Consider the following 16,513-nt stretch of genomic DNA (forward strand, 5'->3'; position numbering starts at 1 on the left):
ATGCAGTTTGTCTTGCAAACATGAATCAGTTCCATCAGGACTGGATTTTGAGTGCTTGTAGGTTAGGCATAGATCACACCCCTTAATAGTGAGTAGGTGACTGGGTACAGGGATAGAGCTTTTAGTCGAGCTGCACAAGACACGTTTACAACCCTGTATTTTCTTTGTGAAGAACCTGTGAGGCTGCTTCAGCTATTGCAAGTGCCTGGTCAAGTACATACCAAAAAGTGAGTTGTGCTAGAATTGGTCTGAGGAGGGCTGAGTACAGTGTGACTATACCTTCTTTTTATTTAGATTCCTTGCTTTTACTTATAATCTGTGCCACAAAGAAGGACTTATCACTACTGCAGACACATGACTGTCAAAGTTCAGACTGCTATCAATCTATGTACTTAGATCTCTCTCCACTGAGTCCACTATTAAGGGTGTGCTTTTAATGTTGTAATTTGCAAGGGTATTTGACTTTCCTAACGGTATGATTATGCATTATTGACATGTAGTTTTAGGCCATGCCTCTTGCACCAATTTATTTGCCTGAGTTGGACCCTTCTGAAGAATATCTACATCACAGACAAATTAATTGATTGCCCCTAAATTGCAGTTGTCTGCAAACTTACGTCAACCCAAAGGCCTTCTGTTAGCCTTGACTTTAGAAAGTGATTCCAAACAGGAGAGGCTCCAGCATTTATCCTTGTGGTATACTACTAGTAAACTGGCCTTTTGCTGGATCTGGATTTGCCCACTCTAGCAACATATGTCCTGTCCATGAGCTGTTTGGCTATCCATCTGGTGGAGTAGGGATTTATGCCCAGTTTTGCAAGTTTATCTACAATACCAGAGTGGGGAATTGTCATATGCCTTAGCTAGGTTAAGGTCGACAGTATTCACTGTTCTACTTTCATCCATAGCCCTAGTGACTTTCTCGGTGTCGTCCACCAGATTGAGTAGGCATGACCTACCCTTGACAAAGCAAAACTGGCTTGAGTCCAGTGTTTGGAGATTTCTTTTGTTATTTATTAGTTCTACAGGTATTCTTTCTATGGCCTTGCATATAAGAATAGTCAAACTTGTGGGTCTGTAACATCCCAGGGATGTTCATCGTGCATACAGCTGCAGTCATAACAGATGGGTTCTCCTGCTGTCAGGCGGGTCCTCGGTCAGCCGAATTCCAAAGTCTAGGTCTGGCGTCGGTTGTCGTCGCTTCTTCCCTGATGTCAGTGCGACAGGGGTATAAAGGAACCAGCCAACGCCATTTTCTTCAGTCTTTCTTGCTGCGCAGTGCCCGAAGCAGAAGCAGTTCGCAAGTGCAGGTCGGCCAGCTCCTGAAATTACAAAATTTGGAAATCGAAGTCTTCTTAAAAGCTAAGTACCCCGTTGTGGAAACTTTTCTTGCCTCAGACCGATGTCAGACAGTTAATAATTGTATTTCTTGTGGGAAGCAAATACCGCATAAGGATTTCCATTCCCTCTGTATACCTTGTTTAGGCCCAGGCCACAATGTCTCGGTCTGTCGCTTTTGTGCTACATTCAACAAACGCACTATTAAGTGTCGGGCGGAGTTCGCCCAGCATTATTTTGGGAAAGCATTTAACTATACTATGTCGTCGGATACTCCCGACTCCGGTTTTGTCTAAAAAACGCAAAGACAAGGACCGACACACGAGGTCCGCCGCCTCTACCGACACACGCCAAAGCCGACTATACGTGGTCCGGTTCTCAGTGAGGCACCTACGCAGCCCCTGATTACCGACAACAATTCTTTGACGGTGTCTCCTGTGCCCGAGGTCGCAGGCTCCTCGGCCCACACCCCGACTACAGATACCGAAGCCACTCTTGGCGTTGAAACTCAGAATGTGGACAGGTCCACCTCCACTCAAGGTGTCTTCAGACCTTCCTCTTCTTTCTCCATCAAGGCTTTCACAAAGTCTAAAGCAACCATGCACCCCAAGAGACCAGCTACACAGGGCCCATCTCCAGGCCCCATGCCTAAGAAACAGATGCTTAAAATGGCTGAGGATTTAATTACTGTAATCAGAGGTTCTCAGCCCCCACCGGACAAAAGGCCCAGAGTGGAGGAAGTTTCCCCCTCATCTGATCAGGGCTCCATTATTTCAGAGCACTCTGATGATGAGGAACATTCTTACTCCCCTTTTGAAGACTCTGATGCGGAGGAGTCCATGCCTTCTGTATCCCCCCCTGAGGATTACTCATTTGGGGAAACTTTGCATACCTTAAGGGAACACTTCCACTGGGAAGGCCAGGATTATTCAGATTCCAAGAAATGGCTCAGGGAATTTCTCTTGTTACCTCAGCGTAGGCCTCTGGCTATATCTCCTGTCTTGGACATGATGTTTACTCGGAGGCCTGCCTTAACCTGGACTCTCTACCTCCAGCTCCAGTTAAGCCTGACAGGTACTACAGGGTTCCTGACTCACACCAATTTCTTTACAAAAGCCATGCTGCTGACCCAGAAACCATCTCACAGGGCCCCAAGGGAGTTAAGGCCTCCATTGTCAAAAATCCATTGCCTTCCGAGAGAGATTCCAGATCCTTAGAAAGGTAGGGAAAAAAGGTATATACCTCGGCTACCTTATCCATGAGGGCCTTAAACTGTCAGTTTCATATGCTAAAATACCAACAGTTTTTGTTATCACAATTGAAGGGTAAAATGTCACAACCTGAAAAACCAGACTTGAAGGAGTTGCAGGATTTGATGCATAGTGCAGAACAAGTGGGTAAGCATACCTTACAATGTGGTTTTGATGCTCTGGAGGCCTCATGTAGAGCTGCTCTTACAGGATCAGTCATACGTATGCATGCCTGGCTCAAGGAACAAGCCTTGCCTGATCATGTCAAAGCTAAATTACTAGACGCCCCTCTTCAAAAGGATGTACTATTTGGTGCTAATGCTGAGGAGGTATTAAGGAAAATGGAGGAAAAGGCTAAATCAATGCAAACTGTGAAAGAATTTCTACAGGTTCAACCCCCACATTTTAGTAGAAATTGGCCTTCCAAAAACTGGTCCTTTCCTGTCACAGACAGACCCCAAAGAGGCAGATACAGGCGCCCGAGGGGCAGAGGACAATCCCAAGAATCGTATAGAGGCAGACAATGGCAAGCTCCTACACAGAGGTGTTGAGGACAACTTGCAATCTTTCAGAAAGCAAACCCAATGACTTTCCCCTTTGCATGCCAACCAGGTTTCAAATGGCAGCCCCCTTAGGAGGAAAGCTGGCATTATTTTCAAAAAATTGGCATGTTGTCACAAAGGACAAATGGATCCTGGACATTATAAACAGAGGCTACAAATTCCATTTTCACACCCTTCCAAAAATGAGAGGCATGCCAAACCTGCCACACAATCAAAGGGCAGAGGCACTAAAGCAAATTACAAATCTCATAAACATGAAAGCTATTCAAGAGGTACCTACGCACGAACAAGGTCAAGGTTTTTATTCCAGGCTATTTCTGGTGCCAAGGAAGGGAAAAGATTGGAGACCTATTTTGGATCTATCCATCCTAAACACATTTCTACTTGTACCAAAATTCAAGATGCTCACTCTACAGCAACTTCTTCCCATGCTGGGCAAGGAGTCTTGGCTGGTAACATTGGACCTCAAGGAGGCATACCTGCATGTCCCAATCAGACAAATTTGCAGAAGGTACCTCAGATTTCTTGCAGGTTCAACCCATTATCAATTCTCTGCATTGCCCTTTGGCTTATCTACTGCGCCCAGAGTATTCACGAAATGCCTGGCATCAGTAATTGCCTACTGCAGACTTCGAGGGATACAGATATACCCCTATTTGGACGACTGCCTGATCCTTCGGACAGCAAGCACATTCTTCTGAAACATCTGGCTTATGTAATAATGTTATTGAAATCTCTGGGATACACAGTCAACAAAAAGAAATCAAGGCTAATACCCTCTCGGAAGATAATTTTCCTGGGTGCCAATTTGGACACAAACACCCAGATGGCCTACCTCACGCCAGAGAAGCAGGGGCAACTAATACAATACTTCAGAACACTAGCAAATTGCACCAGGCTGACTGCAAGGAAAATCCTGCAGGCTGTGGGATTCATGGCATCTTGCACATTCTTACTCCCTATGCAGACTGGCCATGTCACTTTGGAACATGGCCATGGACTTACAAATGGAACTACAAGCACAGTACTTGCCAGGCAAGGAAAGCACGCTGGCAGACAACCTAAGCAGGAATATGACAGATCCACACGAATGGAAATTGCATCCAAAAGTTTTTACAGAAATAATCCAAGAATGGGGAAGGCCAGACATAGATCTCTCTGCCTCCCACAAGAATCATCAATTGACAAAATTCTGCTCAAGAATCTTCCATCCACAGGCCTGGAGAGTGGACGCTCTTTCTTTCATTTGGACATCAATGACAGTTTATGCCTTCCCTCCTCTTCTGCCCAAAGTTCTATTAAAGACCAAAGCAGACAGACCAAAGATGATTCTCATTGCTCCGGACTGGCCAAGGCAACACTGGTACCCACTCCTGAGGAGCCTGACTCATTCCCCACCATGGACCCTGCCTCTAATGCCTCTTCTTCTGACTCAGCACAGTTTCAAAACTCTTCACAGCCAGCTAAAAACGCTCAATCTAGCCGCCTGGATGATTCCTTAGCATCACAACAGGCCCTACTCTCCAAGGAGGTGCAGGATGTCATTTTGGAGGCCAGAAGGCCATCAACTAGAAAAGCTTACTCCGCAAAATGGAAACGTTTTTGTGTCTGGAATGAGAAAAAGGGCCAGGATCCTGGAAAACTGAATTTACCTCAAATACTACAATATTTGGCTGAACTGCTAAGCAGTGGACTTTATTTCTCCTCCATCAAAATACATGCCTCAGCCATTTCTGCAGAATACAACACTGATCCACCTTTATTCTCTCACCCCCCTCTTAAGACAGTTCCTCAGAGGGGCTAAGAATTTAAGGCCTCCAAGGAAACAACCAATACCTGCTTGGGATCTTAATTTCATTCTGGAAAAATTGACCTTGCCTCCCTTTGAGCCAGCTGCCTCATCAGATTTGCAATATTTGTCCTGGAAAACAGCTTTCCTTCTGGCTATCACCTCAGCTCGTAGAGTTTCAGAACTACAGGCTCTCATGGCTGTCCAGCCTTTTATCATCTTCCATCAGGACAGAGTTTCCTTACGAACCAACCCATCCTTTATGCCTAAAGTGGTATCCAGGGTAGCTTTAAATCAGGCCATACATTTACCGACTTTTTATCCTAATCCTCAAAACAAAGGGGAGAGATTACTACATTCCTTGGACATCCGCAGACAGCTGTGTTATTATTTGGACAGAACAAAGCCTTTCAGAAAATCAGAACAGCTCTTTGTGGCCTATGCGGTAGGAGCTCAAGGGAAGCCAATTTACAAACAGACAATCTCAAAATGGATAGCCCACTGCATACGCTTTTGCTATTCCTTTCATGGCAAAACTGTTCCTACAGGCATTTGAAGTCATTCCACCAGGGCCACAGCCACTTCTGCAGCCTTCCTCAGAGGAGTTCCTACCAAGGATATTTTGGAAGCAGCCACTTGGAGTTCTGTGCATACCTTCTCCAAGCACTACCACCTACCATTATACTCCAAATCTAGAGCAGGCTTTCCACTGCAGTCTTGCAGGGCATTCTGGCTCCTCCTAGTTCCACCTAGTGCCTACCACCCCTTTCTTAGCTTTGGGATTCAACCCATCTGTTTTGACTGCAGCTGTATGCACGATGAACATAGTACAGTTTTGTACCTACCATAAATGTAGATGTTTGAGTGCTAATACAGCTGCAGTCCAGGTTTCCCTCCCTCCTTCCCCTCTTGGGACAGGCCTGTTGGCTAACACCTCCTCATACAACCTGATTGGGGTATTCTTTTATGGTGTATTTGCTTGCAACTACTGTATTTTGATTATATTGCATTGCTTTATTACACAAATTTATGTATTGCCTTCCTTCTGGGGGCACCTGACATCTGGGGCAAAAAAACTGAAGAAAATGGCGTTGACTGGTTCTTTTATACCCCTGGCGCACTGACGTCAGGGAAGAAGCGTCGACAACCGACGCCGGACCTAGACTTTGGAATTCGGCCGACCGAGGACCCGCCTGACGGCAGGACAACCCATCTGTTATGACTGCAGCTGTATTAGCACTCGAACATCTACATTTATGGTAGGTACAAAACTGTACTTTATGATTTCGCCATGTCTTAAAATTTTAAAACCAGGCCAAGTATGGATGCTGTTCATCATAAACTGGAGTGAGTTGTTGCGGGTGACTGAGTCTGGTTTAATGTGAATATATATCATGGCTTTAAGTTGCAAATTTTATTTGACTACCAGGAACGTCCATGTGGGCATACATCCCATTTTCACTGAAGGCCCAGGGCGAAAAGCTCCATCAGGTAATACAAATTGTACGTGTATGATCTTGGAAATGTAAGTAATAAAAAAGTTTACAATAAGTTATACAAATGAGATCAGTAGAAGGTAAAAAAAAACATACATAGGCATAAATTAATTGTATTTAAATATTATGGAGAAAGTAGTAGTAATAAAGATACAGGATGTGTAGAAACTAGCTTGACAGTGAAGAATTTTATAGGCTAAAAAAGTCAAAGGCAAGTGGAGGAGGAGGGAAGCAATAGAAGATTTAAAGAAGATGATGGAGGAAATAAGTGTAGGTGCTAAGAGGAGAGAGAGTGGGTGTATAGTAGATTGCAAGGAGAGACGAACATGTAAAAGGGAATAGTGCGTATGAGAGAGAATGTAGGAAGGAGAATATAAGTGGGTCAGCTTAACATGGAGAAAAGCTATTACAGAGGTTGGAGTTGAGAAGGTATTCTTTTACGGTACGCTTAAAAATGGAACTTGAAAAGGTATTTTGCAGCCAAAACAAATTCATTTGGTGCTGGATGGGTATTTCTTTTTTCTGATTGTAGTCCTGTATTTACCTGCTGAAAGATAGTTGGTCGGTTTTGTATTTGAAGTCCAAAATAGCACCCAGGAAGCAGAAACAGCAGTCCACACTCAACTAGTGAAAAACACTTCTTTAATATATAAAACACATAAACGCTCAACTTAAATCACTGCGTTTTCGTCTTCAGTATAAAGACTTCATCAGATGCAATGTGTCCCATACTACCTTTCTTCCAATGTGTCCTATACTACCTGTCTTCTGTAATCCCATCAATTATCTAATTATAAAACCATTTCAAACATCAAAACTACTAAAAAAATAAATACATACTTTAGTAGGATTTATGATTAAATGCTTATAAGTTTAAACGTTTTTAAGTGCCGTTTCTCCTTCCTGGGTGTTAATTTGGACTTTGGTTACTCGTATTTGTGTTTTCGCACTTTTTCCATTTTGGTTTTGGTTTTAAATGTTTTGTATTTAGTTTTATGTTGGCTTGACAGTATTAGATTGGGTAGGTAGTCGTCTGGTATTTTTATAAGGCTGAGAAGACAGAACTGGACTAGCCTGTGCAGTGGTTCATTTTGTTTTTCTGGGGGTTCCTTGTATGTATCGAGTATTGCAGGAAGTAATAAGCTGATTCATTTTTCAGTAGGTGTGGGTTGAATTTAGTAACCAGAAATGTGAATATTTTAACCATTTCAGTTGAAGAGAATTTACGTAAGAAAATTTAAACAGCTTATTGCATTACAGGAAACATTTAGAGGATCATAAGCATAATTTGAGTTAGAGGTTGTTAGTCTTAGGGAAATGGTCTTTTTCTTAGGAGGGACTAGAAAAAGTTAAGTGGTGATGTTCATCCAAATGTTCACTCTCTCTTGTGCAATCATTATTGGGATACCCTGCCTGGACATAGCCCAACTTCCAGAGCTGTGCCTTCACCCAAGGCTTTGTCTGACTTCTGCCTCTTGCCATGTATAGACATCAGTTATATAAGAGGGATGTCAGCTGATGTCATGTTCAGATGTTTCTCTCTACACATTTCATTGCTTTACATGACTTGGCCTGTTCCCAGGGGAAACTCAGGTACAGCCTAGGAGAATTTTTCTTGTCTTTTATTACTGCTGTATTTAAGTCCAGTTTCTAATAGTAAGAAAATTTCAGTTTTGCTAAACTTAATTGTATTGACTGCAGGAAACAGATTCCTCACAATGACGACATTTCTTGCCTTGGCCCATAGTGCTAGTTGAGTGTGTGTTTGCATTTTGTGAGCCTCATCCTAGTGACATTCAGGAGAAGAGCTAAATCTGTCCAGGAGGTTGCAGTTCATGGAAGGTCATGTAACTTGGGCAAGGTCTCTGGGAGCCTTCCTCTGAAGAAATAAAGCCATTCAGTATCATGAGAAGAAGTGGGAGACTGACAAAAGACAGAAGCTGAAATATGTCCTGCACTTTTGTAACCACAAACCTTATTCTTCACTTTGTAAAACGCAGCAAGAAAATGAAACTGTGGGAATGTTCATTTTGTTCTAGATTCCAAGAAGCACAGCAGTCAAACATTGTTATGCAAAACAGATGTGATCTGAAAACCATGTACTACCAAAGATGCAAAATTTCACTAAAAATGTCATTAAGGACTGGTGACAGCTCATACACAGTCTCCAGTGGGTAGTAATTTAGGTCACAGGAGGATGTTATTCATGGTTAGTGTTTGCAGTACTGATTCTTGAGAGAGTTCGCACAGAAGTTTGCGCGGTCAGGACAGTTACAGATACTGTGCTGAGGCCCCAAGCAGAACAGATAAAACAAGTTAAAATCTTCATACAGGATTTGCTTTCTACATTTCAAGCAATTGTTTACTTTTTTGAAAGTTGTTAGTATAGAAATTTTCTCAACAGGTTACTTGTCTGACTGGTAGGAGAGGGATCTCAGAGAACGTGAGCTGAGCAATGGGACTGCGAGATTATTAAACGCAAGTGAAGTGCATCGGACTGTATGGCTAGAAAGAACTGAAGATGGTGCTGGTGGATGCCCTTTTTATACCCTGATAGTCGGACCTTGATTGTTGGGCATCCGTTGGCTAAGGATGACGGAAAAACTTGGAAATCAGGCTAGTCGCCGGATTCTACATGGTAAGAAGACCCAAGAATCAGTAGTGCAACACTAATCTATTTGAACATCTGCAGTTATGGTAAGTGTGACACAGCTGTACTTTATGCTTACAATGTGCACACAGTGGAGCTGCAAGACCCCATGTGGCAGAAGGAAACCTATGAAACATTAAAAAAGGTAGTTCTCTGTCTTTGCACATGTCAAAGATGCATATTATGATGGAAATTCAGCCTTTTTTTTTATTAGACACAGAGCACCCTAACAAATAAGAGGAATCACAGTGCCTTGATGAGACATTTAAATTGGTTGGACTAGCTAGGTCTTCCAGAGATGGGCAGTGTTTAACAGTCCCTTGCAGATCCACAGAGTGGATAAAGAGGTTGTCTGCCCTTAATACCACAGAAACAAAAGCTTGCAGTTAATTTAAACGTGTTTAGGTACTGTGAATAGCTTGGGTGCAGAATCTGATGGGATCACATATCTCTAGTCTGATGAGATTAAGAAAGGCAATAAAAATAGTAAGGTGCAAGTCTGTACATATCCCATCATATAGAGTGCTTGATTAACTGACAAAACACAGTCTAGGAGTCAACTCAGAGGGCCTTTGAAAAAGTTAAGCTCCCAAAGCAAAAGGTGAAATTGCAAATCTTTTTGATGCCTACTTTGTGATCAAATGAGCGAGCGAATAAATAAAAACAAAGTAATAACCACAGTAATATATTTCGGCTGTTTGCTTTCAGACTTGTATAAGGCAAGCTCATTGCACACATATGTGCTCACTAGTCACAGCTGCTTCATTGACTGTATACACATTCATGCCTCTTATGTGAATAAACACACACACACACACACACAGTTTCACTTCCCTGCTGTTGCCCATTGTACTCTTCCTCCACCACAAACACAGGTTTACAATTTACAGACAAACCTCAGATATATGATTGAGTTCAAATACGTAAATAAGTGGCCACAGTAATGCATTTTAGCTGCTTTGTATGAGACTCTGGCAGTGTAACCCATTGCATTCCCCCCACAAACAGATACATCTGTCATTTACAGCCATTTTGAATATGTATACCTTGTATGTCTGATTGCAATCAGTTTAATGAATAGTGTACACTTAATGTAATGTAGCTGATTGCAACCACACACACCGATCATGTACATACAGGACCTTCCTACTGGAATCTAAGTCATTACAAGGCAGAGTCCCAAAAAAATATGGCTTGCTTCCAATCACCAGTCCTAACTCAGCTACACAAATACATCAGGAAGCAGCTCATAACTGAATAATCTATAGTATGTAGTAAAGCAGCGTGCAAAGCATTTAGGAAAGTGAAGTGTAGTCTGTTCCCTTTGAGATTGATAAGAGTATGGCAACAAGACTGCAGCTAATAATCTTTACACTCTACTGCTTGACATTGACTCGAGGGCCACTTCTTTGAGATCTCATAAAAAGTCTGGTTGCATAATGAGAAGCTGTGGTTTGCCAGCCCTTGGTCTACATGATTAAAAAATGTCATTGGAGAGAGGTATTCATTACGTTTGCTATGCTGATTTGTGGCTGCTCAGTTTCTTTTTAGAGTATACCTGTTTTTTTTTTTGTCTGCTTTTACTGTTTTTCAGAATTGTCTGGATGCCATAGAGTTTTGTATGGCTTCAGGCTGTCTTAAGCTCAGCTGCTGTTAGACTGATGCTAATACATGCTACAGTGCATCCTTTTTTGCAATAATTTCTGTCTGCCCTGTTTTATGGTTAGAATAGATTGGATTTTGTGCCTTGTGTAAGAAATGGAGTGATGCTTAACACAGTCACAGTGAAGGACAAGTTTTCAAGTCATTTTCTTATCATGCAGCTTTCTCCCTTATTAAACACTTGATGCCATCTCTGGACCTTGTAGTGTTATGTGCCCCTAGTATTTTTATTTTTTGTTAATTACCACCAGTTGTACCTAGGTCTTGTGGACTATATTGTCAGACCCTTTCCATGAGTACAATATTTTCCTTGGCTAGGTAGCTGACTGATGAAGTCTGCTTATAACCTCTTTGTTCTTGCTTTGCATGACCTGTGTGGATCTAGCTCTTTATTTGAAAGCACTTCTGTTCCCCCTGCACTGTCATGAGGTGGTCATATTGCCAGGTGAGTTGCTGTTTAACTGTTCCAGGCTTCTGTTGAAAACCTGATGTGCTTTTGTATGTATGGCTTATTTACTTTCAAATTGACTACGTTCCTTGATACTGACACATGAGACGGAAGCCTCATTTAAGATGGTATTGAAGTATCACCTTTTCAAGAATGTAACTTACACAGATAGAGCTGCAGTATTGATTTGTTTTTGAGATTGTTCCATATTTATTGTAATTTGTTTGCCTTTTGCTGTTGTCTGTAATTTAGCTTATGCGCTGTTCAGTGCTTTTCAAGTTGTTTTAATTGTAGGTTTACCTTGATGCTTTATCTTTATAATGGTGCTTTTTGTTACTTTACTTACGCTTGATCCATTCTTTTCATTCTAATAATGTTCTTGTTATGCCAGAGACTACATTTTGATACAGAAATTTGAATTTGCAGATATCTTAGAAACTAAATTTTGATAAAAAAATTTTATTTTCAGATAAAATGGCAAAAACTTGTTTGGGCATCATGGTAGCTATTACAGTAGCCTGTTTGTTGACCTTATTTCTTGTTGGCCACTAAATTCATATTTTGCAATTTCTGTATGCCAGCTGGACTTGACCTTCATAGATGTTGAACCTTTTTTGCAGTACCTGAATTGTTGATTTTGTTCTATTTTTTTCATCACACTTTAGGAGAGCAATGGACATGTGGCTGGAGGTGGTGTATCTGTTTACTACTCCCATGTTCTGCAGATGCTTTTCTTCAGCTACAGTCAGGGCAAGGCTTTTGCTGCTACTATAAGCAGGGGTACCCTTGAGGTACTTCGTCTTTTCCCCATCAACGTGAAGAGGTATGTATGCAGAGATTCTTTGGAAGTGCACAAAAAATGAATCTTCTCTGAGTTGACTTGAGGCATAGTATTTTATTGGAGTTTTTGATGGGATTTAATGTTCCAACTTGGTCTGCATTTAACAGAAGGTCCTGGAATCTGTAGTTGTTCATTTACATTAGAAGTGTGTGTGTCTGGTATTTGATTAAAAAATGTTTCATACTGCACAACTTGGAAACCTGTTTCTCTAGATATTATTTTCATGCAATTTATAACATCGGAAAACATCTTTGTTTTCCATAGTCATGTCTTTGTCTTCCCTGGGGCCTTATATTTGCCAAGTGTCTGGAGCTGGACTGTGATGTCATGGCAATGTCATCACAGTTAAAAAAGTCTGACAAATTGCTGCTTCACAGGTAAACGCCCCTGCTCAGAGAAATATAAAAAGTTTTTTAAAAACAGCCAAGTACTGAGCAGGAGTGAGAGTGAGAAAATAACAGAAGATAACAATCTAAGATGTAAAATCCATGTAGTTTATTGCAGACAAGAACAAACGGATAAGCGCTTTCACTGTATCAGCTTCTTCAGATCCATGAAACAAACCTCCTAACACAAACTAGTTATATATTAAAAGCACACAGAGACAAATAATTAACCTATCAAGATGATCCAACACAAACCTATATTTAAAGGCATAGCAAACTGCAAAGAACAGGAAAAAAAAAAGCTCACTACAAAAATATAAATGCATAAAATAACTTAAAACATCCGTAAAATGACTTTAAACACTCCATAGAATATATAAAAAATTTTCCAAAACACATAAACTAATACATGAAAAAATTTTATATATAAATACATAATTGTCTCAGTGTGCTTTTAATATATAACAAGTTTGTGTTAGGAGGTTTGTTTCATGGATCTGAAGAAGCTGATACAGTGAAAGCGCTTATCCGTTTGTTCTTGTCTGCAATAAACTACGTGGATTTTACATGTTGGATTATCTTCTGTTATTTTCTCACTCTCACTCCTGCTCAGTACTTGGTTGTTTTTAAAAATGTTATCACAGTTGACAGAACATGCTGGACTAATTGGCTTGAAATATGATGCCTCAGATTTATCGACGGAATGTGAAAAAAGTTTTCCTGGGTCTTAAAAAGCTCTTTGTACAGATTAAAGAATGAGCTTTTTATGCTGTCTTGGGAAAAGGCTAAGAACACAACCCATCATGTTTGCTGGAAAATAATGAAACTTAACCATATGTTTTAAAGGAAGCAATAGTTCATTGAACTATGCGCAGATGACAGTGCTAGGGGATTTTTATTTTTTAGGGACACAGTGTTTGTGGAAAGCTAATGCTTAGTGAGAAAATCATTCCACCATGGCCCCCCTCCCCCAAAGTCTTTTATTATTGGAACACACTAGAAATTAAAATAACTCATCTTGTTGCATGGATGTGTATGTTGAATAGAGCATAAAAGGTGATATATCTTCTGCCTGCAGCAGTCCTTTAAATTCTTATCTATTGTAGGCACTAGATTATTTGGGTAGGTTGTTACAAAGCTGTCTGCCATACTTGGCCCTGAGGCCAGTATTTTTTCATGCCTGTTAGGTTCTTTTTCCTGCCTTCTGTGCAGCCTGCCTTTGTTCATGATTTTTGAAGAATGCTTCTAACACAGAGGAGCATATCCTCTTTACCTTTCATCTGTTTGGTATGGTTGAGCTTGGCCATTTTGATACAGAATGATGATGTATCTTAAAGCTATCTTTTTCAAAAAGTTGAAAAAACCTTTACATCACTTTTAACTATTGAGTAATCTGATTTTTTCATCTTTTGCTTCAGCATCCGGTATTTAATGTTGCATTTAACTCATGCTGAATGACCTGATTGGTTCTGCTGTTGTTTACCCTCATGATGCATCTGATATGTTTTTCTTCAGTTTTGATTGTTGGGTTTCCAGTCTGCCTAAGTGACATTACTACTACTGCTCCGTTAGTATTGATTAACACTTCTTTGACATCTGCTTCATGGATTTCTTGCATGCTGTTTACAGCAGAGGCATTGGATTATTTTAGCTCTAATTTTATGGATGTCCCAAGTCCTTTTCGTGGATCATTCCTTTGTTCAGGGTGTATGTCATTAGTGTGAGATACTTTCATCTGTTGCATCTGTTGTGGGTTGGATTTGCTGATGTCCTTCTATTCATATGCTGCTGTAGCCATAACATGTGTGAGCTGCCTCTGGTTGACTCGTACATCCGACCATAATACAATAGATAAATGCTACTGCAAAACTATGTGCGATGGTCTGCATCACGGTGTATGTCGGCAGTAAACGGAAATCAGCACGCACCTGCCTTAGAACTTTTCTGCCTCCTGTGTGACTGTTAGCTCTGATCATCGCTCACTTGTAAAGTGACTTTTGTGCCTGTCTGTGTTCAGATAAGTACCCCATAGGGGTTTTTGTCTCTTTTTTGCAATTGTGTTGTGGGTTAATGTCCGCTAGAAAGGACAACAATTGTGTTGTGGGTTAATGTCCGCTAGAAAGGACAAGTGATGTGGAAGGCAGATTCCACATAGACTCACACGAGCTCTGCTTATTCTGTCTAGGCCAAGACCACGACCACACTTCTTGTGAAATCTTTCAGGCCTTTGTTTTCAAAACCCTTAGAAGCCATCTTGCTGCTCTAAAACTTTACCTAGAGAATCAGAGGCTGAAGCGATTTGCTAAAAATATGGACCCGACGTCAGGATCCTCGGGGGAACCGGCACAGAAAAAGGCCAAGTGAAGACCCTGAGTCCAAATTGGAACCTGCAGACTTTCCACTGACTGGTACCCATGAGGAAGCCATTAAGGAGGCTGCTAGCATGTCATTGACTGAGTCGCAGGTGTCTGACTCTGGTGCCGGAGGGGGGGACCAAGGCTGATCATTTTCGAGGGTGAGCATGGGGTTACCGAAATAGTTGTTCGGGAAGATGTTATTTTGGATGTTGTTGAGTATCCCCTGACATTTGGTGGTCCTCCTTTATATTGCATCTCAGACATTTCTATATTGGATGTTCTCAAAAATAATAAACAGAAAACCAGACATCTGAAGTAGTTAACTTAATTTGTGCAGCAACCTATGGGAATTTGAGCCGAGCTTGCAGTTTTCAACAGCTTTAGATCTGAGCTCCAAGCTCCTCCCCCTACCCATAATCCCTTGTTAACCCTGATAGTTTGCTGCGGTTATCCAACAGCAGCTTGATCTAGAGTTCCAGGCGTTGAGACTTTTTTATGAGAAAAAATGTACCCTTTTCTTCTCTTTTCTGTTTTTGGTTGAGTGTTTCCAGGTCCCTTTTTGTATAAAACCCTCTCTAGTTTAACTGTATAATCTGAAGTAGGGACTTCATTTGTCAGCAACCTGTGGGTCTAGGATCCGATATTGGATCCGAGCCGGCAACTTGTTTCATAGCTAATGGATCCGAGCTCCTAGCTCCTCCCCTCACCCATAATCCCCTGCCCAACACTCCATGACCTCAGATCTAGTTTGCCGTGCTTGTGGATGGCTGGATTCTTTTGAGCTCTTAGCGAATTTGTCAATTAAGTGTGATTTTATTTAACTTTCCTCTACAGTTAAATTTAAAAAGTGTGTAAGAGTCAGGTTCCCTGTATTTTATATTTTTTTACATAGTTTTTTCCCTCCCTTCGCTGGTCGTTAGTGAGTGTGTGTGTTTGTGTTTTGGGGCCTGTGTGTTTGTGCAGCACTTTTTTTTCTTAAGTATGGCTGAGACCCCAAAAGCCATTTTTTCAAAATGTACCGAGTGTGGCCATAAGCTCTCCCCGGCTGATGGCCACACTCGGTGCCTTGGGGTTGAACACCTCTCCTCGGGCTGTACCATTTGTGCAGCGTTCAACCCCAGGGCACTGAAAGAGCGGAGGTTGAAGCTGGTCCTGGCGGGACTTTTGTCCCCGGACTCGGCTCTGGCCTCCGCTGCTCCCGTGGCACTACCACAGGCTGTGGTCATTGCCACTCCTGCCCCCCTTCCTCCGGCCGGGACTCAAACTCCCGCTAAAGCGCCGGAGGACAGGGAGGCTAGGAGAAAATGGAGGGAGAAGCACCACAAGCGGCGGGCCGAGGCCTCCGCTTCGGCCCCGCCAGCTAAGCGGGCTTCTTCCTCCACAGCTTCCAGGTCTCCTCCTCCTCAGCTCCAATCTCCTTGCTTCTCCCCAGGGCCCGGGGAGGAGGAAGCCCGATCTCCATCGAGGTCATCGAGGCGGCATTCCAGGCCTGCCTCGGTGGCCTCATCGAGATCAACTTTCAGCATGTCAGATGCAGACTTGGACCGGATGATGCGAAGATTCATCCAGGCCCAGCTGCAGATGGGAGTGCTCTTGCCTCCCCCCCGAAGGGGGGGAGCTCGATACCCTTTTTCGCTCCAATTGCTCCTTCTCCTACCCGCTACTCGGGTTCAGAGCATTCGGAACCGAGCAGCATCGGAGCCGGGGGTGGGTCGGCGCCGACAGTACTTGGT

At 42.2% G+C, this 16,513-nt stretch overlaps 1 protein-coding gene across 1 annotated transcript in view; it reads left to right on the top strand.

Moving 5' to 3' along the window:
* UBR4 (ubiquitin protein ligase E3 component n-recognin 4) overlaps positions 1-16,513 on the top strand; it is a 3,959,899-nt gene that overhangs the window by 1,664,183 nt on the left and 2,279,203 nt on the right. The window contains 1 exon segment of the mRNA XM_044087073.1: positions 11,862-12,019. Within this exon segment, the coding sequence (XP_043943008.1) occupies positions 11,862-12,019 (158 nt within the window).

Source organism: Protopterus annectens, chromosome 1.part1, assembly GCF_019279795.1.
Source record: "Protopterus annectens isolate FY-2018-M chromosome 1.part1, PAN1.0, whole genome shotgun sequence".
NCBI lineage: Eukaryota > Metazoa > Chordata > Ceratodontiformes > Protopteridae > Protopterus > Protopterus annectens.